General features: G+C 49.5%; 1 protein-coding gene and 1 long non-coding RNA gene across 2 annotated transcripts in view; one reads left to right on the forward strand and one right to left on the reverse strand.

Moving 5' to 3' along the window:
- The window catches only part of LOC308188419 (uncharacterized protein), a 146,423-nt gene extending 135,875 nt beyond the window's left edge, over positions 1–10,548 (forward strand). Inside the window, exon 8 of the mRNA XM_080577397.1 lies at positions 485–10,548. Coding sequence (XP_080433523.1) covers positions 485–515 — 31 coding nt within the window. The 3' untranslated portion in view covers positions 516–10,548. The remainder of the gene's footprint in view (positions 1–484) is intronic.
- On the reverse strand, positions 4,045–25,011 carry LOC308188425. Its single transcript, XR_013945498.1, has 2 exons — positions 24,621–25,011; positions 4,045–23,113 (listed from the first exon to the last, which is right to left on the reverse strand). It is a non-coding gene; the product is annotated as an uncharacterized lncRNA (long non-coding RNA).
- Between the last annotated feature and the right edge of the window lie 851 nt (positions 25,012–25,862).

Here is a 25,862-nt window from a genome sequence, read left to right on the forward strand (position 1 = left end):
TCTGGCATGTATTGTGTTTGTTGCTCTGCAGCACGGTACGTAGGAAGCAGGTATTTTTAAAAACCTTTTTCTCATTCTTTGCTTCTTAAGTACAACAGAAGAAGGGTTCAAAGGTGGTTTGTTTTGCTCTGAAAATATTTCTGGATTGGCGTTCGTGTTTTTGCAGTGTCATCCCTGATGGGAGGGGTCAAGAATACTTAAATCTTCTGCTAAAAGATTCTCTGCAGCCTGTTTATCAGGCATGGGAATTCAGCTGGGACTAAAAACAATCACACTTGGATCTGATTAAATTTCCTATCCCTTTCATTTTCTGTCTTCTCTTCTGCGTAGTAATTCTATTTTACTTGCTCTTCAGTAATCAGAGAGTCTTTCAAAGTAACCATAATTGGAGTTTGTACTGTACCAGAAAAAATACAGAGAATTAAACATTTTTGTGCATGTTTATTGTTACTTTTAAATGATACCTAAGGGCAATTCTTTCCAGGTCACTTTTCATCCTCAGACAGACAAATTAGCGTGATAATTTATGTACAGTGTGAACGAAGCACTGAAGATAAGCAGAGGGGCAAAAAATGTACGAATGCCCGGTTTGAAGAGCTGACTGTGTAGAGACGTGAGTGGATGCAATACAACGCACGGCGCAGGAACACAAACAGTAGGTGTAGTTTCTGAGGGCTTCATGACGGGGGCATTTCTGTTCAGCGCTGGGATTAGCACTTCTATTGAAACTTATATAACAGAGCCTTTGCCGGGGTGGCTTCTAAAAATGATGTTCGTTGCTCTTCAGATTCCAGAGGCTTTAAGTCAGAGGAAATACTTTAAACTGAAGAACTGGTTTGTTTTTTTTTCCATTGATCATTGGTTTCCTCCCAGTTCCCAATTAGATCCTACTGCATGTGTAAGACAGCAGTGGAAGTAAAAAAAAAAAGGGGGTTTTATAATGAAAAGGCTTGGGCAAGAAGCACTGAGTTTCGTTGTGAGTAGTTCCTTTGTTAACGTACCTTTGTTCTAAGCATACCTTAGAAAAAACAGGGAATTAGGTTGATCATGGTGCAGTTGTACGTTTCTAAAGTTAGAACATTCTAAAGTATAATATCTGCCACTTTTGTCCAGCAAATGATGATGCCTTCCAGAAAAAACCTACACTCCTTTCTCTGTTGCCCTGAAGATTGCTGTTTGACAGAAGAGCAGTCAGCTGCTATGGTGATGGGCACGGGATGGGAACGTGGACAGAAATAGTGGTGAGGCTGAAGCTGGGCTGTTCATCCTTCCTTACTGTTTCAGCAGCTCTTGCTGAATTTTGTACGATTGAATTCAAGGCGTTAGCAGGCTATCTTACTTTTTTTTGGCCTCAAATTCTAGCAAATACTACAAAATAATAGGCAAAAAGAAGAGTGAGACACTCAAGCTGATAATATTTGTATAAACCTGCATCCCCTTCCCTGCAGTGCAGCTTCTGCCTGTTGTGCTTGAATTTAGGCACACAGAAATCTTCCTCCACCTGTAAGAATTAGTGTGTTTTTTCAGTAATTTTCAGTAATGAATAATTCATATACTAAAGTCTTTGTCACAAGAACATCTCACTGTTTCTCCCCCAGCTTGATAAGCTTGCTTTTGTATTTTTAGGATTTCTGTTTCCCTAATCAGCCCAAAAATAAACCTGAAGAGGTTTCAAAAAACAGAATTCAGAGTAAGTCTGAGATGACTGCACGTCGAGGATATTGCTTTGCACAGTAGGTGATCCTCTGGCATTTTCTATTTACAGCTCCTTCTTTTGCAAAGAATTATTTACCTGCAGTACGAGGCCACACCACTGCCGTGCATTCAGTGCCTCAAAGTAGACCAAATTGGATATATCTTACTTAGCTTCTATTTTTCAATAACTTCTGAATCTGTAATCCAAAATGACTCCTTTGACAGGAAACATAGTACCTGTATTTTAGTGTTAAGGTTAGTGGTAAACTTTGGTGGTCTGTTTCATCGATTTGACTGTAAAAGCTCTCACTTAAGTTCAGACTGAGAAGCAGTAACTTGGCTAAAAGCCCGTCTAAGAGCCTGGAGGAAGAGAAGAATGATTTTGAGGTTGTCTTTTAATTCACCTATTTGAAGAGCAACTCAAAGAGGGGACTGATTCAAACAGCTGCTGATGCTTTATTTTTTCTTCCAGATTCTGAGGACATCCCTTTCTGTCAATAGTGAGCTGTTCCAGAAATAGATGGAGAAAATTGTACGTGGGGGAAGCTGTTTTTTTTTCTGAGGTATAGCACATCTGTGTCCCTCCTTGGTATCAGCTGGTACTTGGAGATACCTTGCGGCATTAGCCATCAGATCTTTCCTGCTGGAAGCTTTGAGAAGCTTCTGAAATTAAAAAAAAATAAGCATATTGTATGTACGTAACAGATTAATTAGATGTTTGATTAGTGGGTAATGCCAGTCTTTATTCAAGGGCTGCTGGCTTATTCCAGAGGAATGTTCCCCAGTTTGCTTACTTGGTAGACCTTTTCATTACAGCTAAACAAAGGACAGGAAGGAAAGCGAGGTATGTGAAGTACTGTCATCAGGGTAGGAAATTTTAACAGTAATGGTTTGTCATGTCGTTAATTTCCTTCCCCAAATGACCTAAACACTTCTTCTCACCTGTTTATGTCAAGTCAGTGCAGACCTTCTGGCCAAACTGAATTCCAGCTGTGGAGGCTTCAGTTGTTTCTTTCACATAGCTGATTTTAAGATAACAAAATTGCTCAGAAAAAAAAAAAATATGAATGGAAAAAGTCAGGCAGCAGGCCAAGGGTGAAAGCTGGACCTTTTATAAAGACCTAGTAAAACTTTAGTAAGAAACTTAAAGTTTGGTGTATTGATTTTTTTTTTTTTCTCTGTAAGTTCAAGAACTGTGTTTCATTGCAGGCTGAACTCTCATCTCTGTTCCTCATGACCAGCTGAGCAAGGGAGATGGGATTTGATGCTATCCAAGGTGTAATTCCACAGTTCATGTCTCTTGCTAGTGCCAGCTTAATAAGTTTCTGCCTACCCCCAGCCATTCATTTCCAGCTCAGCAGCAGTGCAGTGCCTTCCCTTTCCTGACCATGTGCAAACGCAGGTCCCTGAAAATACCTCAGCAAGGAAAAGAAACACTTCTTCTCTTTGAATTAGAATTATTTGAGTGATCTTGCTTACAGCATGGCCCACCAAGAGTTGTATCCGTACAACTAAAGGTGACGTGCACCTGCAGGAACTGCAGCATCAGAGGCACAGCAAGCGTTGGAGGGTGTCCAAATGTTAAGTGGTCTTGTTGTCAGTGAAAATCTGCTCTGGGACTGTATCCTGGTTGAAGGGGCTTTACTAGTCACGGTAATATTTATTGGTCTGCTTTTCATTTTATTCTGCTTTATTTTATTTTTTTTAAATTAGTATCTTCTTGTTTGGACACTGTTTTTTATTTATTTTTTTGAGGAGGTAAACCGTCCCTGAGAAGTAAATCAGCTTTGTGGACAGCCATGAATGTCAATAAAGTCTTGGCAAACACAGTAGGTATTTATTCAGCCTTGCAAATTAAAAACATTTTTCCTGCTTGTTTTGTGAAGGGAACAAAAAAAGACAAATTACATAGCGGATGAGCTCTCTTGATAGTTGGAATTCATTAGTCTGGTGGTGAAAACGCTGGGGGATTGATGGTGCAGAAATATAAAAGATGAAACAGCTTTTCCCCAATAGCAGTGGTTTAAGTTCAAGTTGAAAATGAATGGGAAAAAAAAGACTTTAAACACATCTGTAACTGACTTCACAGTCCCAATTACGATCTTGGTAGGCAGTTCTTCCTCACTGCTGTTAGTATTAATTGTTTTTTCAGCTGGAGGACAATTCCTCAATGGTTGCTCGGCCTTCATGCCATAGGGTATCTGCAGCAGCTGGTAAATGAGATATATGGCCAGGCGTTAAGTAGGAAGTTCACACACTCCTTTCCCATGCTATAGCCGTTCTGTGAACAGAGGCTTTCTGCAGAGTTGTCAATCTGTCATCTTCCCTTGGCTTCACATTTTATTTAAAAAAAAAAAAAAAAAAGGAATTTGAAAAGTTACAGTAAGTTGAACAGTTTGTCAGACATAACGTACTCGCAGGCTATTGTCTGCAAATTACAGGCTGGCTCGGTCTTTCAGCCTGTCATGGATGGATCATAAAGCTGTCATAAGCAAAGCTCTAACAAAATCCATTTGCACGGCTCCTGTTATGGCAGAGCATGGCGAGGAAGCAATAGGACTAATTTTTGAGGAATTTCCTGTCCAGGAGCTTTTTAGTCCAGTTGAAAGTCTTTGCAGGTCACTCCCAGTAGATGTTTTCCCTGATTATCCCTGGATTCATGTGATAAAATACACAAAATTGTCACTTCCATTCAGAAAGGGGTCACAGTTCACATGCCATTCTGAGTGTGTAACCGCTGGATTTAATCAGTAGGAGGGAGAGGGTTACCTGATACGCCTTGGACTGCAGATAAACCACGTGTAAATCACCAGAATTATGGTGATTGTCACCCAAATCAATGGCAAAATAAAAAGCAGTGTAAACTCCAGTCTTGCAGTGGTTTAATCTCAGACAAAGCTTAGTTGCTGTAAGTAATCCCGCTGATGTCAAATAAACCCTGCAAATGCTGAACTATTTAGGGTCAGGGCTTAAACCCCGGGCATTTCATTCCCGTAATTTCTTCTGAAAGGTTACAGAGCAGTGTTTGTAACTACAAAAGCAATGTAATAGGACGCTCTTCCATCTGTATTTTTTATCTATGTATTCTGGGTTTGCTCTCCATATTTCCACAGATTTTGCTCTTCTGTTGAGTAGGTGCCTAAGTGTGAAGGTGTTACCTTCTCTGCTCCTCTTCTTCCTCTCCAGATAAACAAGGACATTACTCGTAGCAAATCTAGGAAGGACAGAAAAATCCAAGATCTGAAGATGTTCTGAAACTTACAGGGCCCAGAAGTTAAAGGACCTAATTAGGAGGAGGACTCTCGGAGCAGTGCATCAGTTCTCTCTCTGCAGTTCATCCGTTTCACCCATTTAGAAGTGACAGTTTACAGCCCTAATGCGAGAGTGTTTCTCATTATCTGTGCTCTGGAAACGCACAGCGTCATTACAAGTTTTGAAAGATGCTCTCTTCAAAAGTACAAATGCATTACACGGGAGAGTTTGCTCCCTGGTTAGTCATGCTGAGCTGCTGTGGTCTGCACCCGTTCTAGGGGTAGCACTAAAGACAGAGCCCCGAAAACGGAACCTCTGCGTCAAGTCCCATGCACATCACGGATGTCACGGTGCCGACACGCACCCTGTAACACAATTTAGCCTTGCCTTTGTCCGGGGAAGATAATGGTTGTGAAGCTTTATTGCTTTCCTCGTCTCACAGATGGATGTCAGGTTTGTTGGACTTTCTCCTGAAGATTTAAGGGGGGGATGGGGGGGGAGCGTGTTAGCTGTGCTGCTGACAGATACCCTCAGGGGAACTGTCCACGCTCATTGGAGATTTCTCTCCTCTATCTCCAGCCATCTACTAGTTCAGTTTCTAGGCTAAGATAAGTTGTTCAGGTTGTCATCGTGGTAAAGGAAGAGAGATACACACCTCTGGAGGCGATTAACCCGTAGGAACAGATGTAATTTCATTTTTTGACATGATTTCCTGCCCCCGGAAAGAAGGATTTTGAGACTACGTGGCTGTCCTCAGGAGACCGCAGATGGGTTCGGCTTGGGTGAAGGCTGTAATCAGCTTGAACAGAGCTGCCAGCAGCAGGCAGAGTACATGCAGGTAGGACACTGCGGAAGGAAGCAACAAGTGCAATGCTTCACTTCTTGAATTACGCTACGGCGGGGCAAAGTTTGAGGCTTTTTATGCCTTGGAAGCGGTTTGATCCTGTCCGCATTGTAAAAATGCTGTATTTAAACACTGTTAGAGCAGCATCTTCTCTTGCACCATGAGAACAGTGTTATTCACAGCCACACAGTGCTGCTCTGGGCGATCTGTTCCTCTGCGATGTACCTATGGAGCGCTTCGCAGAGCGCGTCACCGGGAGCCTGGCTGAGCCTTGCAGCCTGTGCGGGCGCTCAGCATTGTTTGACACGATTCTGCAGATGCCTTTCAGGCGTGTTTGTTCTGCCAGCTGAGATGAGACGCCGAAGACAGGTTACAAAAAAATACATCTGTTTGAAAAGAAGTTGTGGAGAACACACTTGAGTCGTAGAGTTCCAGGAAAGAGCCTTGTGTCAGACTTCCTAGAAGTAGTGCTGCAACCAGGTGGTAAGTGCCAGTGCTGCGTAGTCCATAGTTACACAGTCCTTGCGTTGGGTTTGGGCACTTGCCTTCTCTCCGTGTTGCAAATACCACGTCGGTGAGAGCTGGCAGACAGGTGGGCTTCTTTTCAGGCCATCCTTTGGAACAAATCTTCAATGTGCAGGGATTAATACGTAGCTTCTGTCACACTCTTACTGCTGCTGCTGTTAAAAGTAGTGTGCTTTAGCATCTAGCAGGAGACGTTTCGCACATTGTTTTGCTGTCACTAGAGGGAGTTTGCAGCAGCGCTTCTCTTACCAACGTGGTGATCTCGGTGCTGTGGGCAGACCTCAGCAGACGCCGTGTGTGGATAGGAGACGGCAGGAATGAAAGTAGGACAAAGGTCCTGCCTCCCTGCTTAAACCCTTGTACGCAATGTCTGAGCTTGACTAACCAAATTCTTCAGGGTGACAGTGCTGGAAGCAATTCTCTCTGTTGGTAGCGCTGTAATAGAAAACAAATGAGCATTCGGTGACTCAAGGCAGAGCCAAGGGTAGGAGTAAGAAAACAACATCAATTATTTAATAGGAAGAACAAAGATGGAAAAAACCAACCTGGATAGGTACTCCTCTGTGGCATTTCCTATTTGTTGTTACAGGAACATCATCTCAGCTAGAAACAAGCTCCCTCAGGAAGCTGGTTTCATATGGTGGTTTAGATTTAACTATTTATTGTCTAGCACCATTTGAAATCAGTGTTCTTGGAGGAAGAATGCCTGCGTTCGTCCGTGAAACGGCTCCTTGGAAACTTCGGTTGGAAAGAAAAAATGTTGAGGTCGTTGTGTGCTTCTGCCATCAGACTTAGCTCCACCACCAACCAAATGACCTCAGGAGGCTGGGGTCTCTAACTTTATGGCCCGTGGGAGAGCAGCACGAGGTGTGATTTCAGGGGCAGAAATTCTGGTGTAATACTGCCGGGCAGCAGCATGTTTACAGCATTTGTAGGTGGTGAACCAGAACTCAGAAACAGAGAAGGGCTTACGAGACATAAACACTGCAAAAAAACGTAATGCAGAATTGCAACACATCATCGAAGACCCTGATGTTAATGCACCCAGGCTTAAATCACATCTGTACAGTACGGCGAGGAATGAGGAAGGGAACCTCGTGCTCTGCTTTAAGGCTGAAGCAGGTACAGCTTTGGTTTTAGTTCTTCACTGCCCTTGTAAGTACCTGTGCATAGAGTGCCTCTGTCATCCAGAGCACGACAGAATTTAAAGCAGACCATGGAAGCGCTGGGAGTGCTGGGTGCTGGTCCCATCCACATGCTGCCTGGTTGGTTTTTCATCGTGGCGTGCTTGGCAGATTCCAGCGTGCTTATTTATTGTGTCTCTTGCAGCATTTGGGTTGCAGGTTGACAGCCTAGAATGCCAGTTGTGGTCACTGGAAATGGCCAACACCAGCATCTGTGACAACGGGACCACGCAGGGCAGGCCACATTGGCTGAGGCTACCAAAATCAAAGTATTTGTGGTGTTTTAATACTGGCTATACAATTTAAAAAGAAGTACAGAGTTAATGACTTTGAAAGTTTCCACCTTCTGTATCTTTATGTTATAATAATACAACATTTTTTGGTGAATAATACCACAGAGGTAATAAATTAATATTCATCAAGAGTTTGGGAATCCTCCAATGTAAAATACTGTCCAGTACTTAACTCTTCATCCTTGCAGATCTCAGTAACCCCTTTGGAGGATGACTGATTTCTTTTGGTGTTCAGAGTCAATAATATTTTCTAGCACCATTTGAAATCGGTTATAGTGATTGGGGAATTGCTCCTTGTGAATTTTGTACGAGTCTCCAGAGAATCTTTAATGGTATTACATAGGACTGAAAAAAAAAAAAAAAGGAAAGTCTGGTATTTCAGTGAACAGAACGACTGAATGCAGAAGTATTACACATTTAAGCTCCAGTGTTGTTAGGTGCCTTTATATAGCTGGAGATTCTTGCTAGGAGAAAATGCAGTCTGTAGCTGTAGACGGAATATGTAAAATAAGCATCATGAGGTTTTGGTGTAGGTCATCAGTGTAAAGATGGTTTGGCAAGCCATACAGTACTGCGAGGGAAGATAAAGGGAGATTGTTTTCCCAATGGAAATTACCAGTATGGACTCAAGATGAAGAAAAAAAAAATAATCAGAAAACACTGTTGGTTTAATGATCTAGCCAGGAGGTATGACAATACAAAAAAGCAGCAGGAACCCTTCCAGTCTCCAATTACTGCACTCCGGACGTGCTGAAAGACAGATTGGGAAGGATTTCATTGCTAACCTAAGAGCTTTTTGCCTTCTCTCCTCTTACACTGTTAACAGCATAAGCCACAAAACTGAGTCATCTTCCCAAGGACGCTGTAGTACCTAAGAAGTTTTCCCGAGAACTGCACTCTTCAGGGAAACACAACTGGCCAGAGATGCAGAGTCCAAGTCTGGGTCGTGTCCCCGGTTGCAGCAGGATCTCATTAGCCGTGAAGATGATTTCTGAAATGCATTCCTCAGCCAGATTATCATCCTGCATGTAGCTTTTGGGGAGGTAGCGACACAGACAGCAATACATGGCTCTAGCAGGGGAGCCTTTCCTAAATAAACTGGTGAGAGCAGGAATCTGCTGCCTTTCCCTGCTCTCTGGTATGCAGAAACTACAAAGTTGTTGCTACAGACGGCAAACAACTGCAGCAGCTTTTGGGTGTTCGGAGGCATTCCTAAGCTGGTTGGGGGCAGCAGATTCACCCTTCTCCTTCCCCTGCTCTGTCTTTCCATCAGCATATCCTCCATTTCATCAGCAGCACATACTCTGGTTTTTCACCAGTATGTTCTCCCTTTTATCCTCAGCGTATCCTCCCTTTTATTTCTGTTTGTTTAACTAAGAAGGGATCAAGTCATCACGATCCAAAAGAGACTCGAGTGTGAAAAGTACACGGCCTCTAAGTCTCTCACTTGCATCCTTCTGTGAAATCCACCCGCGTGGTTTGTCTTGTTTAAACCCTCAGAAGTGGGTAGGACCGTGTTCTGTTAGTCCATAAGTTACCATAGAGTCGTGAAAATGCTGAAAACGTAGAACATCGAGGAGTGTGTTTGTTGCACTGTGATGCCAAGAGCTGACACCTGCCCACGGACGTATTTGGGGGAGTTTGACAGATGTTCCTAGAGAGGTTACAAGCTGTACAGAATGAAGCATTGCACTCCTGAAGTGTGCTTTACCAGTAATCCGTGTGTTTTACGTCTGTTTGCTGCTGAAGTAGCTCCCATCCAGACCTTGTTTTTGAATGATTTCTTGGGCAAAGTCCTTCAGCGTATTTGGAGTTCAGTGGTTTCCCAAGGTAAGGTCTGAGTATCGAGAGGTTTTTATACTTAAAGGAAACTGCAGCACGAAAACTAATCTCATGGCAAAAATCAATTACAAATTAAACGATCACACCAAAAGCACCCAAAGGAGATTATTAAAGTTTAATTATTTCTATTGAAAGGTAAGAGGTTTTTAAGCTGTAGTAATTTTCTCTGTTTGCACCATATAGTGAGAAAAACCAGAGCTGCTAAAGTACTTGGGTCTCCTGAAGGCTTTTCTGACGTGAGTAATGTTGCTGGTGTGCCTGTGTCCTGCAGCTTCTCAGATCTCTACTGCAGCAGCAGGGGAAAAAATGAAAGAAGGTGGGAAGGAAGAAAAATGATGCATGAAAACAAAATCCACTGTAAAATACATGCATGAAGAAGGGAGGAGAATTGTATAATGGGTTTCTTTTTTTTTTCTTTTTTTTTTTTTTTCTTTTTTGGATCCTATTTACTCTTAGCACTTGGTCTTTTTAAAAGTGAAGCTACCAGAAGACAGTCGTCTTGTCAGGCAGCCAGATTTAGATGCAAAGCAGTGCTTAATGCAGATTGCATCCAAAGTGCTCCTCGGGTACCACGGCGTATAACTTCAGCTGCTGGCGAGTCTGCTCATCCTGCTGCCTGACACCCTGCAGCGGGTGTAAAGTGCAAGGAGGTTGCTTCGTGGTCTGCAAAGTGTCTCTAGTCTCTGACTGGTCTTTTGGAACGACGTTAAAATGAAGTAAGAGCTCGTACTAAGCCCAAACAGCGCGGGGAGTCAGCCACTGCTGTTGCCCCAGCAGTCGGGGTTTAGCATAAAGGATGCTTGAGGATGGAGGAAGATGGATAGTGGGAGTATTTTATCACAAAGTATTTTAGGAATGCCTTTTGATGTCCTATTGTTGTATTACTGAGGCATTAAAACATGTTACTACACGATCATAAGTTTAATGTCAGATTAATTTGTCTGAAACTGGTGATCCTCCGTCGTTATCTTCAGACACCTGGCTTTTGCATAGGGCGGCTCTGCAAACTCCATCACGCGTCGGGAATTTAAGGGAAAAATGCCTTGATTCCATCAATAAGAGCCTGAGATGATGCTGGAGAAGTGTTCTGTGCTCATGGCAGATAAATTGCAGCTCAGGACCACAATTTGCAGCAGCCTCGTCCTTACGTTAATGAAACATGCAGGCATAAGATGCTTATGAAAGGGCGGAATAGAAAATAAGACAGCACAGTGTTATTCTGATAGGTTGCTCCTGAGTCTTTCAAAGCGTTTTGAGACTTGATAGCCAAAAATAACCTGCACGAGGGATCTGTCGTGTCCTTAGCACGGTGCATTTCCAGTGCAGCAAAGGGCTGCAGGGGTACAAGTGGAGTGGATGCGGGTAGCATGGGTTTTGCTGCGGGCTGAGTCCAGCTGGGACGTCTGCTAAGTATGGAGCGAGGCATAGGCTGGCAGAGCTTTCTGGTGCTGTAAAACACAGGATTAGAGCTCCCAAATTGTTGAATATGCCAGGAGAGCAAATTCGAATCTGGATAATGCTAATAAAAGCAGAGTTAGAATTTATTGAGTTGTGTCCAGAGAGGACAGCGAAGCAGCCTTTGGCTTCTGATGTGACTCCTACATATGTGAGAGCTCTTTGCGTGTCGTTCAGGACGGTTGTGCTTTCTGCAGAGACCTGTCCTGCTGCTGGACACGGTTCATCAAGGTGATAGCTTCTGCTCTCCAGTGGTGCCCCATCAGATGCTGAAGACACATTGCCCCTTGAGAAGGTTCAGAGATTTGGGGTTTGAGGGGTTTGACCCCTGTTTTATGCTCCCTTCTTGGCCATTGAGCAGGCAAGAGGACATCTGGATGTCATCAGGCAATACCCTGGTTAGATTTTTGCTCAGAAGTTGTTCCCATTCAGCTCCTTCAAATTACAGACCTCTTTCCATGTGTCCCTCACCCTTTACCCTTTCCCTCTTGTGTTCCTTCGGTGGTGGAGCCTGGTGGCTGCTTCCTCAGCTGCCTGGGGTGCTGGGCTTTGAGTGCTTGTGCCCAGTTTCTGTGCGGCCATCCCAGCACCGTGGTCCTCTCTGCTCATGGTTTTTCTTACCAAAGAACCCAACACGGCATCGGGGGTCTTGGCTTCCCTCCTGGGGGTTCGTAAAGCCGCTTCCTTGCGCACAGGAGGGGAGTTTTTAACGGTCGCCCTGCACAAAAAGGAGAGGCAAGCTGTGGAATTACAAGGATTTGCCTTGAAGTTCAGCATTCAGGGCTTGCAGCACGTGCTTGATTGTTGCAGAGGCCAGATTTGCTCAGGCCCAAATGGGCAAAGCAATTAATATTTGGGTCCTGCGCGTCCCCATCCGGGTGCCAGCCCGTGCCGCCTGCCGGCTGCGCTCTTGGGGCAGCTCTGCAGCAGCCCGGTGGGCACAGCGGGTCAGCTCATCACCTCCAAGGGATTCCAGAGCCCTTTTCCCTGCTACATTTTGCCATTTAATCTTCAATCTTGTCCGTCTTTACTGTGGAACAAACGGAGGGGAATGGGGGGGTCTCCCAAATCGTTGGCTGTTACCAGAGATACCCTGGGCTGAGCGGATTGCCTGCCCAAAGGAGCAGGCTCCAGGCAGATCAGAGCCCACCCAGAGCACATCTGGGGAGACGAAAATCCCTCAGGAAATCCATGAAGGTGATCACGGGCTGCTGGGCTTTCAGGTAGGCAGTTGTGTGAAGGCTCCGCTGCATTTCCAAGGTGAGAACCAAAGTCAGAGCTGAAGCGTTAGATCCAGGAAAGAGGAGAAATTTCCTTGTTTCGCTGCAAGGAAATTCGCAGATTTCGGAACTCAGCTCGGAGAACTTCGAAGCGGAACGATGGTGTAAAAGAAAAAAAAAATCTTTAAGATTTGCCTGGAAAGCCTGAGACACTCATGAATAATTGATAACGCAGCCTTCCCACGGCCGCTCGGCGGCACCGCAGCACGACCACGTTTGTCACCATATCGAGATGTTTTCTGGCAACCCTGGAATTTCTGTGATGTTTTTGTTCGTCGTGGAGCTGTTGCTTATCTTTTAATTTCCCAAATGAGGAGGCAGATCTCCAAAAAGAAGAAGAAGAGTTGAAAAGCGAGGTGCGTGTGTGCTGCGTTGTGAGTGAAGCCAGCAGGTCGGTCGTAAGGAGCAGCGTGGGCAACCTGAGGGGTTTGGAGGCTGTCCTGTGTTGTGCCCTGATGTCAATTTTAATACTCCTGAGTTTAACAAGGATTTTAAAATCTGAATTTAATCCTCTTCTCAGCGCGCTCTGAGCACGTGGGACCACTCAGCTTCATTTTTGGTAGCAGCAGCTGATACGATCCTATTTCACGTGGCGTAGGGAAGGCTCAAATCCAAGCAAAGGTCTTTTAGCATGGGAGCAACCTTAAAAACAGCCAGGTTCCCTTGGGTGTGGGACCTGCAAAGCTGTTCCCTAAGCCAAGTTCACAGAGCCACAGACTGGCTGCGGTGAGAAGGGACCTCGGTGTCCCTCTGCTCCCACCCCGCTCCATCAGGGCCACCTCGAGCTGGTGCCCAGGCCACATCCAGGTGGGTTTGAAGCTCTCCGAGGACACCACAGCTTCTGGGTACCTGTGCCAGATCTCCGGCACCCACCCAGCCCAGAAGTGCTTCTGGTGCTCAGAGGGCACCTCCTTTTCCCTTGGGGTACCCGTCCCTGGAAGGTGCCAGGCCAAGGGCGCAGACGGGGGTCCCGTACCAGCAGCGAGGGCATCCTCAGCTCCTCTCCATCTCCCCGAGGCAGCCTCCCAGCTGTGCGATGCCTCCTCTGGCGCGGGGAGCAGCAGGAGCCGCGTGGTTCGCCTCGACGGGAGAGGCCGTGGGTGGAGAGGAGCTGGCGGGGATCCCAGGAGCCGTCGGGAAGAGGCTGCGAGCGGGGGAGAGCGAGCTCGCCGCCCACTCGGGATGAAATCACGCCGGTAAAGGCTGCCGGGACAAAGAAGGTGTCAAGTCTAAATAAAAAAAAAAAAAAAGAGGAAGGGTGCCGGACCAGCGAGGAGGGCAGTTCCTGTGCTGGTGGGCTCAAGGAGGATCTGGTTTTCGTAGGAGGGCACGGTGCTGGTAACGGATACGGAGCCGGGAGCGAGGGAAGAATTTGTCACAGGAAGGTTGGCTTTTAGCGCAGGAGGAAAATAGAAGTTGGATACGTGACCCGATTGCTGGGGATTTGGTAATAATGTGTCTGACTGGGGGGGATTGCTGCCACCCAAGCTGCTGCCTTCCCAGTTTGACCTGTGACCGAACTGGGAGGACGGGGAGGTAGGAAAGCCCTCCTGGAGCTGGCGTGCTTAAGGCAGTGTGGTGACGGGCTGCTGGCAGAGAGGTTGCATTGCCACTCCCCTACCCAAAAATTGTGCCGGTGCCATACCCAAAAATAATGCTGGTGCCGGCTGGACGCGCTCACTGTCTCTTCCAGAGTGGCGTCCGTACCGTACAGCCCAACAAGGGACAGCACCGTGGCTTTTGTTCTGCTCCAAAATTAAATACCAGCCAGCGTGAAGTCTTTTAGGACTTCTTTTTTTTTCCCATACTGATACCTAATTTACAGTAAACCAGACCAATTATGAGAACAGCTATTCAACCCCAAGGAGAAGACCTCCCTCCTCGGTTTCCACCTGGATGTCTTCCCAAGCCTCCTTACTGCAGTTCGAGCAGCATTTTTGGGGAGCGAGCACGGTGCTGCGGCACAGCTGGGGAGCCGGGGGCGGTTTGGGGGCCCTTTGGCTCTTGCAGGCGCAGCCGAGGATGTCGCCGTTAGGTCTGGCTGTGGGGAACGGGCTCCTCAGCACTGCTCCGTCTGCTCCAGCAAAGCAAAAAACAACGCGCAGAACTCCTTCCCCACCGCCAGCGCCGGCGGGTGCAAAATCGTAATCGTTGCAGGAGAGATGCTGCCAAAAAAAAAAAGAAGAAGAAAAAAAAGAAAAAGCATTTCCCTAGCTTGTTTTCTTTTCCCAGAAAACCAGATGGATGAATCATTATAACAGCAGCTATGACAGGGGACCAGACAACAGACTGAGCCCGAAGCCCAGCCCGGTCGAGCCAAGATGAAAAACTGCCCAAGGATTTACCAGTCCTCCCTCCCACGTGTGCTTAAAGGAGCGAGGCTCCACAAATAGGGCATCCTGCTCCCGGCTGCCTTTCGGCATCCCTCCCAGCTCCTGCAGTACCAGCAAGCCTGGCTATCAGGTGGCATGATCTGGGGCTGGTAGAGCAGTCCCGTGCCTAAATCACGTTGAACATTGCGAGCAATGAGGTTGAAAAACATGGAAATGGAGTAGGTGCCCACCTTGGGGCTGCCCACGGAGCAATTGCTGCGGTGACGGCCTTGTCGGAGGCTCTGCTGTTACTTCTGCTTCCCAAGGAAGCGGAGCGCAGAGAAATTAAGGTCCAAGAATCTCTTAATTTGGGGTGCTGGGTCCGAGGCGGTCGGTGCAGGATGTTGAGGACTGGGTGTTCAACGCACAGATTCCTCTCGTGCCATTCTGTTTCCTTCCAACCCCCTGCTTCGTTTTATCGCCCTCTTCCAGCTCCTGCCTGTCGGGCGCTCTCGTTGTGATCCTCAAATCCAACTGCTGCTCTTAGGTTTCGAGTGTTTTGATCGCTGGCTGCAAAGCTCGAGCCCAGCCGCGCTCCCTTCCTCCCCGAGGTAAACAAGGAGTCAGGGGAGGTCGCTGCGGGTCCCGCAGGAAATAACAGGGGGCGAGGAGATCTCTTCACCTCCCCTACCCTCTGCAACGCACGAGGACCCCGCCGCAGGGTGAGGGCAGCCCAAAAAAAATGGCATCTCGGCCCCAAAAAGCTGCTTTTGGTCTCCGCGGTGGATTTGGCACTCGGGGCTCTGCGGCAGAGGCAGCTGGGGAGGATCGTGGACGAGGAGCAGAGAGGATGGGGAGGCAGAGGGATGAGCGGTGCTGCCGGCCGTACCCACGGCGTATTTATTGAGGTGGGCATAGCTCGTACCTGGGCGAGGGGACGCCTCGAATCCAGCCTCCTGCTGGCACCAGGACCCCAGCCGGGCTGTGCCACCCTGCCAGAGCCCCCAGGGCTGCAGGCTCCACCTGGGGTCTGCCCCAGGGCACCATCACCTTCCGTGCATTTTCCCTGGGGTTTCACGAGAGCAGAGCAGAGGGGGACAATCCCCTCCCTGCCCTGCTGCCCGCGCAGTGTCGATGCAGCCCAGGACACGGCTGGTTTTGGGGCTGCGGGTGCACATTCACCGTGACCCCAGCCTCAGGTGGCTCTGCCCGAGGAAGGACGCATGGCGGCAGCTCAGAGCTCATGCCTTGGCTCTGAGGATGCCCAGCAGGAGGCGGACGCATCACCCACATTGTTTTTCCTCCTAGAAACCATCCTCCAGCCCAGTTTGTCCACGTGCAGTTTTACGGGGTACCAGCGATCCTCCAGCCCTGCCTCAAACCCCTGGTGCTTCGTGGCCCTGCAGCACCAGACCCCAGTTAGCTGCCCACCAGCGTCCCGGAGGTGGCATCACACCCGTCATAAACCCCAGGTACCACCAGGAGCTTTCTTTTTGTCAGTGTTTGGTGCAACCTTAAAAGCTGTGAGATGTAAATTGGGGGGAAAAAAAACAACTTGACAGCTGTCACTGCCGGGACGGGGGAAGGCGAGGCGATGGGGAGGTCGGTGCTGTGCCTTCATCCCACCCCATCAGGTCTTCGGAGGCTTTTTGTGGGCCAGGAGGGCTCGGGGGAAGGGGCCAAGGCCGAGCTGCCTCTTGGTTTGGCACCGAGGGGAAAAGAAAAGTTAATGCTGCAGCCTAGTGGAGAAAAGCCGGCCGTGCGCATTTCCAGCGGGGCTAATTCAGGCGGGGTGGCAGGGGATGTGAAAGGCTGGTGGAAAGAAACCAAAGCACACCGAGCTATGGCACTGGAAGCCTGTTTTTATGGGATCCCGAGAGCGAATTTTGTAACGTATTCAGGTCTCCAAAAGGTATTTTGCTGTGCCCTGAGTGATAACCCAGTGAAAAGGCTGCAGACGTCACCGTGACCCGTATTAAAGCCAGCACAGCCCAAATCTCTCTGCAAACAGTGCTAAGTTTTTGGCAATGACGTCCCCACGGGGGCAGCTCTGTGCTCTCAGAAGGAAACAAAATACCATCAGAGCATGTTTACAGGGTGAGATGGTGAAAAAAAAATGTTCCTGCTGTGTGTGATGTGGATGCCTGGTGCGTGCAGCCATGTAACCCTGTGTTTTGCAGGGCTGCGGCATGGACGTGGGGCCACAGCCTGGGAGAAGCTCCAAGGCTGGAGAACCCAGAGCTGGCAAGTGGAAAGTCCCCGGAGCACATGGAGTTTGGGCCAGTGATCATGCGAACGGGCAAGGCAGGCACCACCCGAGAGCTAAGGGCTAGTGCGAGCCTTGGCTGGGCAAGTGCCATCTGGGGCAGGGAGAGATGTTGTGCCCAGGTCTGGGGCACAGCAAAAATTGGCTGGAAAATTGGAAGGATTTCAAGAAGAGCCCCAAGAGTGAGGCAGGGCTGGAGAAGCATCCCTCAGAGGGGTAAACCCAACCTCAGTGCATTAACCAAGCCAGGAGAGTCGATCTCTCACCACCACCACCGAGTCCCATGTCTAGGTCCCCCTGGGGACCTGGCTTTGGAGCTTTGTGGTGGGTTTCCCGGAGAGCACCCATGGGTGAAACCCATCCGCTGAGACATAGGGAGGACCCTGCATCCGATGCAGATCTGGGGACTTTGGGCTTGCAGGGGGTTTATGGTTTCAGGAGCTCCCTTGCTCGGGGCATGGCCTTCAGCACGGTGAGCATCGCCCCCAAGCCAACACACCCACAGACCTGAGACGCCCTTGGGATTAAACAGCAGCCGAGCTGGGGTTTTTCAGACCCACGGTTTGGCTGTAGGAGCTGAGTTGGCATCGAGCTGCCAAAATCCCCTCTGTAGCATCATTGATTTCACCCCCTCACAGGCTCCTCTGGATGTACCGGGGTCCGTTCCCGAGCAGGATGGCCCAAGGCACCCAGGAGACCTTGTGCCTGCAGTGGCAGATCTGGTTTTCATCCCTGATTTTATCCCTCCCAAACCCAAGACAAACACCGGGGGGAGAATAAAAAAGGGGAAGGCTACTGGTGTGTAAATAGGTGCAGACGGGCTCATTAAAAACAGGCAGCGTTGCACGGAGAAGGTAGGGGAGGAGGACGGAGGAGTGTGGTCAGGAAGAGCATCGGGAGGAGAATCAGGAGGAGGAGAGAGACGGCGCTGGGGTCGAGGAGGAACACACAGCTGCGAGGAGCCCGACAGCTGGAAGCCAAAGATAAACCTCGACGGTGAATCAATTTGCTCGGAGGGACGGGTAAATCGGGGGAAAGCAATGACGGAGGGGAGAGGACAGAGCATCCGATGGGCTGAACGAGCAGGAAAACCCACAGAGCAATGAATCACCCCCCCCGAAAAGCCCCTCTTCCCGAAACAAGGCGGGGGTGAGGCAGAAAACAGCAGAGACAGAAACAATCAATTACGTGGCCGAGGGAAGTTGACTCCCGCTGAATAAATACGCCGGCCGAGCAAAAGGCAGGGAGAAGATCCGCGTGTCAGATAAATCACCATCGGGTGAGCCGTGGTGGCAGGGCACGGCCCTACAGCCACCACCATGGGGATGCAGGAGGGGCAGAGATGCTCCTTCCAGTGGAATTTGGCCCGCGGTTGGGATTTTCCTGAATATCCTTAGAGGAAGGCAGAAATGGAAGAGAAGTTGCATTCAAAGCTTGAGGAGCAGATTTATTTTAAGGAGCAGCTCCTTTTGAGCAGCAAACACAGAAGTGATGGGGAAAGCCTAGAAAAAGCGTGGAAAGAGGGGTTTCTTTAGGAAATTGTTTTGAACACAGTATCTTTGGGGTCACAAATTAATAGAGGGGCGTTTGAGGATTGCATCTTGCAGAAAGTGTGGTAGGGAGGTGTTTGCTAATAGGACCTTGCTGCTCTCAGTTGTCCTAGGAGAAGCCCTACCTGGGAACCCCTAAAAAAGCAATGACCCATGATTTGGAAATGAATTTTGAGTGTTTTACCGAAAAAAAAAAATATAAAAAGAGAAGGAACTGGGGAAAGCCTCCCAGCTGAGTGCTCAGACCACCAGGCTGGAGTCCAGCTCTCTCCCGGCTCCATCCTAACCCACCTCCACGATGCAGCTGTAGGAAAGCAGGTGAGGACTGCGAGCATAAATGGCCCAAGGACTCTTTTGGGGTGGAGGAGCCATGTGCGTGTGTGAGGGGTCCCACCAGCTGTCCCCTGCTCGGCTGCGCTCCAGATCAGCATTTCCCAGCTCGCCCTCCCCAAGGGACATGGGCATCCCAACACCACGCATGAACAGAGGGCGTGGGCAGAGAACCGAAGCTCGTTGATGGGAACACGAAACCCAACTCTGCCCAGATGCTGAGCTCTGCACATCTCGGTGGGGAAGGCGCTGCTTCCACCCCATGCCCTTGGTGCATGCAAAGAGGGCCCCGACCCCAAGGGTTTGATCCACAGACCGTCAGGCTTCCCTCGCTCGGAGATGGAGAGGCTGAGCCACAAACCTGCGCCTCTGCTGGTGTGATGCCACGTTGTCACTAGAGGGAAGCAGAACCATGTGCACGGAGCTGCTGCGGCACCGCTGCTCCAGTGATGGAGCCAGCGAGCAGAAGCACCTGCCCAGGGCTCCTGTGGTGGGGAAGCAGGGGACACCTTCATGGAGTCACAGAACGCTTCGGGTTGGAAGCACCTCAAAGCCCACCCAGTTCCAACCCCTCGCCATGGGCAGGGACACCTCCCACCAGGCCAGGTTGTCCCAAAGTCCCATCCAGCCTGGCCTTGGGCACCCCCAGCGAAGGGCAGAGCTCCAGGGAAGGGTGGTGGGTAAAAGCCACGGGGAAAGGGAGCAGCTGGAGTGGTGCTGGGCCCTGCCTTCTAGCTGCTGCACCCCAGGGGCACACCTGGGTCCCCACGTCCCATCCCTGGTGGTGAGCTGGTATTGGCTTCGGGGGCTGAAGAGGGGTTCAAAGACCCTTGAAGGTTGAAGGTTCAAGGACCCATGGTCAATAGGGTTGACTGGGGCCTTCAGGCACCGCCAGCCCTGCAGCGATGCCCGATGTTCTCAAGGACAAGCGTTCACCAGAGCTTGGCCAGCCCTCTGTGGCCCTCCTAGGGTGGGTAAAATGGTGGCAACTGGGTCTGTGAGGATACTGGGCTGGGCCAGGAGAGGCGTTGGGGTGGTGGGAAGGAGCCAGGGGCCTCAATTGCCCTTGGTGAGGTGGTGTCCGTGGTGCTGCTGGTCAGCGCACCCAGCAGGACCTGCTCAAAGCTCCTCCTCCGTGGAGGACACCAAGCACCAGAGCGACTGCTCTTGGGCCTGGAGATGCTCTTCTCTGTAAATAAACAGTGCCCTGGGGTTCTGGGGCAGGTGGGATGGCAGCAGAAGACAAGATGGCTACCGATGGCAGCTGATCAGAAATGACATCTCAGATAACGAAGCAGCATTCTTCCTTTGGCCTTGGCACCTCATGCAGCACCCACTACCCAGGGGCAAGATCCACCCAAGGGCATCCACGTGGGGAGCCACAGGCAAATTCCTTCCTGTGTGCCGTACCAGTACTGTCGGGTTAAGCATCATACTGACAAAATGCTAAATCCTGTTGCGCTGTTAAATAGATAATTGTGGTTTGGGGTTTTGTACCTCCAGGTCGCTCTCTTGCTGGTTTTCGTCAGAGCCACGCTGCCGGTGCTTGCTGAGCTCCTCGTTACCTGCAGGGGATGAAGCAGAGCCCAGCAGAGCTGGGGTCAGGGCTCGGTGGGTGTTTGTTGGGCTGAAGGCCCTGATCCACGGGTGAGAAGAGCTGGAAGAGAGCCCAAGGTGGTGAGTTGGTATCAGAGGCACCCAAACCGGTTGTTTCTGGTGGCACTTGCAAGAGGAGGGGGTTGGGAGGGGAGCAAAGCTAAGAGCACGGAGGGGGAGGAAGATCACCAGCAAAGAGGGCACGGCAGTGGGCTCACGGTGCGTAAAGCATCATCAGAGTGAGGAAATAGGTTGGTTTGTCTGTTATTCGATGGTATTTTGGAAACAGGAGATAAAATATCAGCTGTCACTAGATCAACAGCTGAAAACTATTGCCAGCGGTAGTGATTTGGGTGGGGAGGGAGGGACATTTAGGCCAAATGACTCACCCAGGAGGACAGAGAGGAGGAAAAAAAAATCATTTTTATTTCTGAGAAGTGGAGGTCCCTGCTAATGGAGGGTTTTGGTGTCTGCTGGAGCAGCAGCACGCCATTTTACAGGCATAAAAGAGGATGAGCTATTGAGATGGCTCCAACTAAAGTGAAGAACAAGAAGTGCTGGCGAAGGCCTTGTTTTTAAAAGGAGCTTTCTTTTCACCCCATTGGTGAGAACTTCCTGCAGCAAAAACAAGTGCAGCTGCTTTTTTTTTTTTTTTTTTTTTTTTTTTCAGAAAGAGGTGACTGAACCCTTTTGCTCTTTGAGGGCGAGCAGGTCGAAAACCAGTTCTGTGGCCTCCCATACCGAGGGGCACATCACTGCAAGGGTTGCGTTCCTCAAGGCCAGCAGACCAAAGCCACCAGCCAGACCAAACCCTCGGAGCCTCCTGATCCCCATGCTGGGCACCCCATGGGGCTTGGGACAGATCCTTGGGACTGATCCATGGACCAGGTCCTCCTTTGCCATGGTGGGAGCACTTGGCTCAGCTGGAGACGTGTGTATGGGCACCTAGCAGGTCTTTATCTCCAGCCAAATCCCAACCTTAATGGTTTTATTTCTGCAAAAAAGGCATTTTCTTTCAGGCAGCCAACCTCCTCGCCGCTGCACCTCGATCTCATTTGATCCTCCAGCATGGATGTTCTCCTTTCTGTTCTCCACCCTTTTCTTGAAATCTATGCACCTTAGATGGTGTCACAAATGTTAGATGTGACATGTTTTAGTCATGTCCTGCTGACCCCAAAAGGGAAGAACACCTCCAACCCCCAATCTGACACGAGGGCTGACCCGAGTCCTGCCCTGTCCTTATTTAAAACAGCCAAAATATGCCAAAGAGGCAGAGAACAGCCTGCAATAGCACAGGACCACTGGTTATCCCACCCAACTTGCCCAGTCCCTCTCACCGTTGGCTGGTGGGTAGTGTTTGATCCCAACAACCACAACCCTCCTGGTCTTGGAGATCCCTCTGCATTTATACTCTATAAATATGTATATTTACTCTATGGCCAGAAGAACGATGAACTGAAACCACCCCGTCCTCACCTCCTTTGCTCCCACCCAAGCAGCTTTCTGCAGGCTGTGGGAGCAGATGTTTCAAGAGCTACACGGGAAGAGAGTAGGTTGAGGAGCGTACGCTTGAATTTTTCTAAATGCCTGGAAACCTTCAGCTGCAGGCAGGAGGGAAAGGGTGGGAGTTGAACTGGGGACAAAGCAAGCAAATTTTGAACAGCAGATATTAAACCAAGGGCTAGGAAGAGCAAATAGGTGCCTAGGAGCGTAGTCTGTACCAGGTCTTGGAGTGCCACGCAGCGGAAACGAATGCCTTATAATGCCATGACAACAGCTGCCTCCTGCAGCCCAGATGGCTTCGTGTCTCCCTGGAGCTGGAGTTCTCAGGAAAGGTTTAAAAACCCAACAATTGGTGCTAAAAGCCAAGTAGACTAGCTCCCTCTGTGCACATTGGATGTGTCACCAGTCACCGAGTCCTGCCAGGGTCATGGGCCCTGGCTCTGGCCAGCAGAGTTGATACGAGGAACTCTGGGGCTTGAATTTAGCCTAGGGACAGAGCCCTACCCCAGGAGCAATGAGCCATCTGAAGATGCTTCAGTGGGGTGGTTGGAGCCGTTGATCTCCAGAGGTCCCTCTCAACATCAACCACTCTGTGAGCCTAGGCCAATCAGGCTCAGCTGCTGTCCCCTTCAGTTCCCACTTGGACCCATTTGGGTTTGCCACTCCTCTGCTACAGTAGTTCATCTTGTTTGGTTGATCGTTCTCTATTTTATTTTATTTTATTTTGTTTTATACTTTTTTGTTTTATTTATTTATTTATTATTTATTTATTTATTTCATTTCATTTCACATGAAGCTTTGAGGCCCCTTTTAGCAGTAGAACTACACGTCCTGCCTTCACACGCTCAGCTCTGCACTTTTATTTTGCTCCTGTGACCCCGACTTGCAGCAGCAGCTCTGAATTGAAGGGTGAGCGTGCTTCAGTCCCAGCGATGAAATGTAAATGAGGTTTGCTTTACAGGCAGCTGCAGGAGCAAGCTACAGGAAGGCTTTTTCTATTCTCCCTTCTTTTCCAAGACGCCTGGAGCTTGTTCCTACCCTCGTCTCCTGCTGACCAGGCTGAGCAAGGTCAAGAAGAATCATAGAGGCATAAAGGTTGAAACAGACCTCCAAGATCATCTGGTCCAACCATCCCTCTGCCACCAATGTCACCCACTAAACCCTGTCCCTAAGCACCATGTCCAACCTTTCCTTGAACACCCCCAGGGATGGTGACTCCACCACCTCCCTGGGGAGCTGCATCACTTAGCCAGGGCTGTGCTGGTTGACCCAGCACTAGACACCTCCACTTGGACTGAAGGGCCTCCAACCAGTCCCTCTTCTTGCCCAGGTCCTCCCTAACAGAAGCAGGGGGTATTTCTGGCCATAGAGGGGTGCAGAGGGGATACGTCTCTTTGGGGTTTCTTGATGGAAGACGTTGCTTGCTCACGGGTTTGGTGGTGTGGGCATAGCTGCAGGGACTCTTCCTGCCTTAGAAGGAGGCAGAAATACCAGGGAATGGCGGAGAATGATGCTCAGCATGCCTGCTGTGCTGTGGGCTTGGTATGAGTCTGCTTGTTTGTCTTCCATGTCCAGGAAATAAGGATGCTCAAAGGATGTCCAGAGGAGGCCAGGAGGACGATCAGAGGGCTGGAGCACCTCTCCTGTGAAGAAAGGCTGAGAGAGTTGGGGTTGTTCAACCTGGAAGAGAGAAGGCTGCAGGGGGATCTCGTTGCAACATTTCAGTACTTGAAGGGGACTTATAAAAAAGATGGAGAGCAACTCTTTGATCAATCAGATAATGACAGGATAAGAAGGAATGGTTTTAAACTAAAAAAGGGGAGATTTAGATTAGGTGTTAGGAGGAAATTCTTCACTCAGAGGGTGGCGAGGTTTAGAACAGGTTGCCCAGAGAAGCTGTGGATGCCCCATGCCTGGAGGTGTTCAAGACCAGGCTTGATGAGGCCCTGGACAGCCTGATCTAGTGGGTGCCATCCCTGCCCATGGCAGGGTGCTGGAACTAGGTGATCTTTGAGGTCCCTTCCTATCCGAGCCATTCTGTGATCCTATGATGCTATCCTTACCTGCTCCCCCCGCACCTCTTCTGTCCTCACCCTGACCAAATGCAGCACTGCTCTCCTCTCCCTGTCGTGCATCCTCTGAAAGGCCCAGAACCACACCGCGGCTCCTCCTATGGGGGGAGGGATTTGGAGCAGCCCAGCAAAGCACCCCCCGACCCTCATCCTGCACCAGGCAGGGCTCAGCCTGGCAGGACGTGGCTGGGCGCGATGCCCGTGGCTGCTCGCTCCGTGCCAACCACACCAGCACACCGAGGCACTGCTCTCACCTCCTGACCGCACGGGGCTGTCTGCTTAATAGGGGAAATCTGCTCTTCTTTCACTCTCAGGGGTGAGAAATGCTTCGTGTGACCTTCTCAGCTTCTGCTTTTCACTTTCTCATTGCAAGTGCCCGTGCTGACAGCCCCACAAGCTCCCAGACAGAGAGTTTTCCACCTATGACTAAAGCTCTTTCTAGCTTGGGACACCAGGGGGGAACTTCCCTCTGCTTCCCACCCATGGCTGATGTTTGCTCTTCAGAGTTGTGTTGGCCTTTGGATGTCAACAAGCTGGAAATCACGTTGGAAATTAGAAATTTCTTCTCAGAAAGAGCAATCAGGCATTGGGACGGGTTGCCCAGGGAGGTGGTGGAGTCACCGTCCCTTGGGGGTGTTCAAGGAAAGGTTGGATGTGGTGCTTAGGGACATGGTTTAGTGGGTGACATTGGTGGTAGGGGGATGGTTGGACCAGATGATCTTGGAGGGCTTTTCCAACCTTTATGACTTTATAATGCTAAGCTTTCAAGAAATCCATCCAAATCCTTCTGAGACAATGCTGAGGAGGTCCCCTGTTTAAAAAAAAAAAATGTGGTCTGCCAAATGCCTTCTTCCCCCATGCACAACAAGTGAGCCTGCTGGGTAAGCTCAGTTGTCTCAGACTGTTGTCACAGCCCTGGGGATACCTGGGGTGTTAGTCACATCTTCATCTCCTGCGCAGAGAAGTACCCCTGTTTTGTGGCCCCCCCAAAAAAGAAAGAAAGTAAAAAAAAGCCTTTGTAAATTAAAGCCTTTGTGAATTCCCCTGGGTGCTGAGTCTCAAAGAGGTGTACCATCAGTTGGCCAGCCACCCATATCTCTGCTATGGCACTGTAATAACCGGAGTTATTGCAACCCCTTCTTCTCCCAGGAGAGGATGCGTTTGCGTGGCTGTGGGTACCCGCTATGAGATGGTGCTTGGGGCTGTTGGTGGCACATTGAGGACAATTTCTAGGCGTGTTTGTACAAAATGGATAGCTCTGAGGCTGTGCCCCATCCTCCTCCTCCCTGGACAAGCTGTGGGATACACGGAGATGAGCTTTCTACCCTTAAAAAGAAGTGCATGGGCAGTGTCTTTCTCCTGGGAAGAAAACAAGCCCTTATTCCCTTTTTGCTTTCCAGGAATCACAAAAGAAACGAGTCCGTTTCTTCTGCCTCACTTTGGGGGTTTTGGCTGCCCAAATTCCAGGACAAATGGGAAATTCCTGCCAGCAGCGGCAGCTCAGCCCCAGGCACTTAAGTAACTCTGGGCTACCCCCTGCGAACGTGACTTATACCCTCTGCCCCGCGAGCGACTTGCACCCAAACATTTCCCCTGCCCCGAGCGAGAAACCACCAAGCGCAGACGCTGCAGTTTCCTTTTCACGTGCTCCAGCCCCTGCAGAGCTTTGTGGCTTCCCTCCCTTCTGCTCCTCCGTGGGGCTTCGGTCTTCAAATCTCAGCATCTTCTGGCCCTCACCTCCACCCTTCATAGAATCACAGAATCATTAGGGTTGGAAGAGACCTCCGAGATCATCTCCAACCATCCCCCTACCACCAATGTCACCCACTAAGCCATGTCCCTAAGCACCACGTCCAACCTTTC

The sequence above is a fragment of the Anser brachyrhynchus genome (genome assembly GCF_964034855.1).
Source record: "Anser brachyrhynchus genome assembly, chromosome: 1".
NCBI lineage: Eukaryota > Metazoa > Chordata > Aves > Anseriformes > Anatidae > Anser > Anser brachyrhynchus.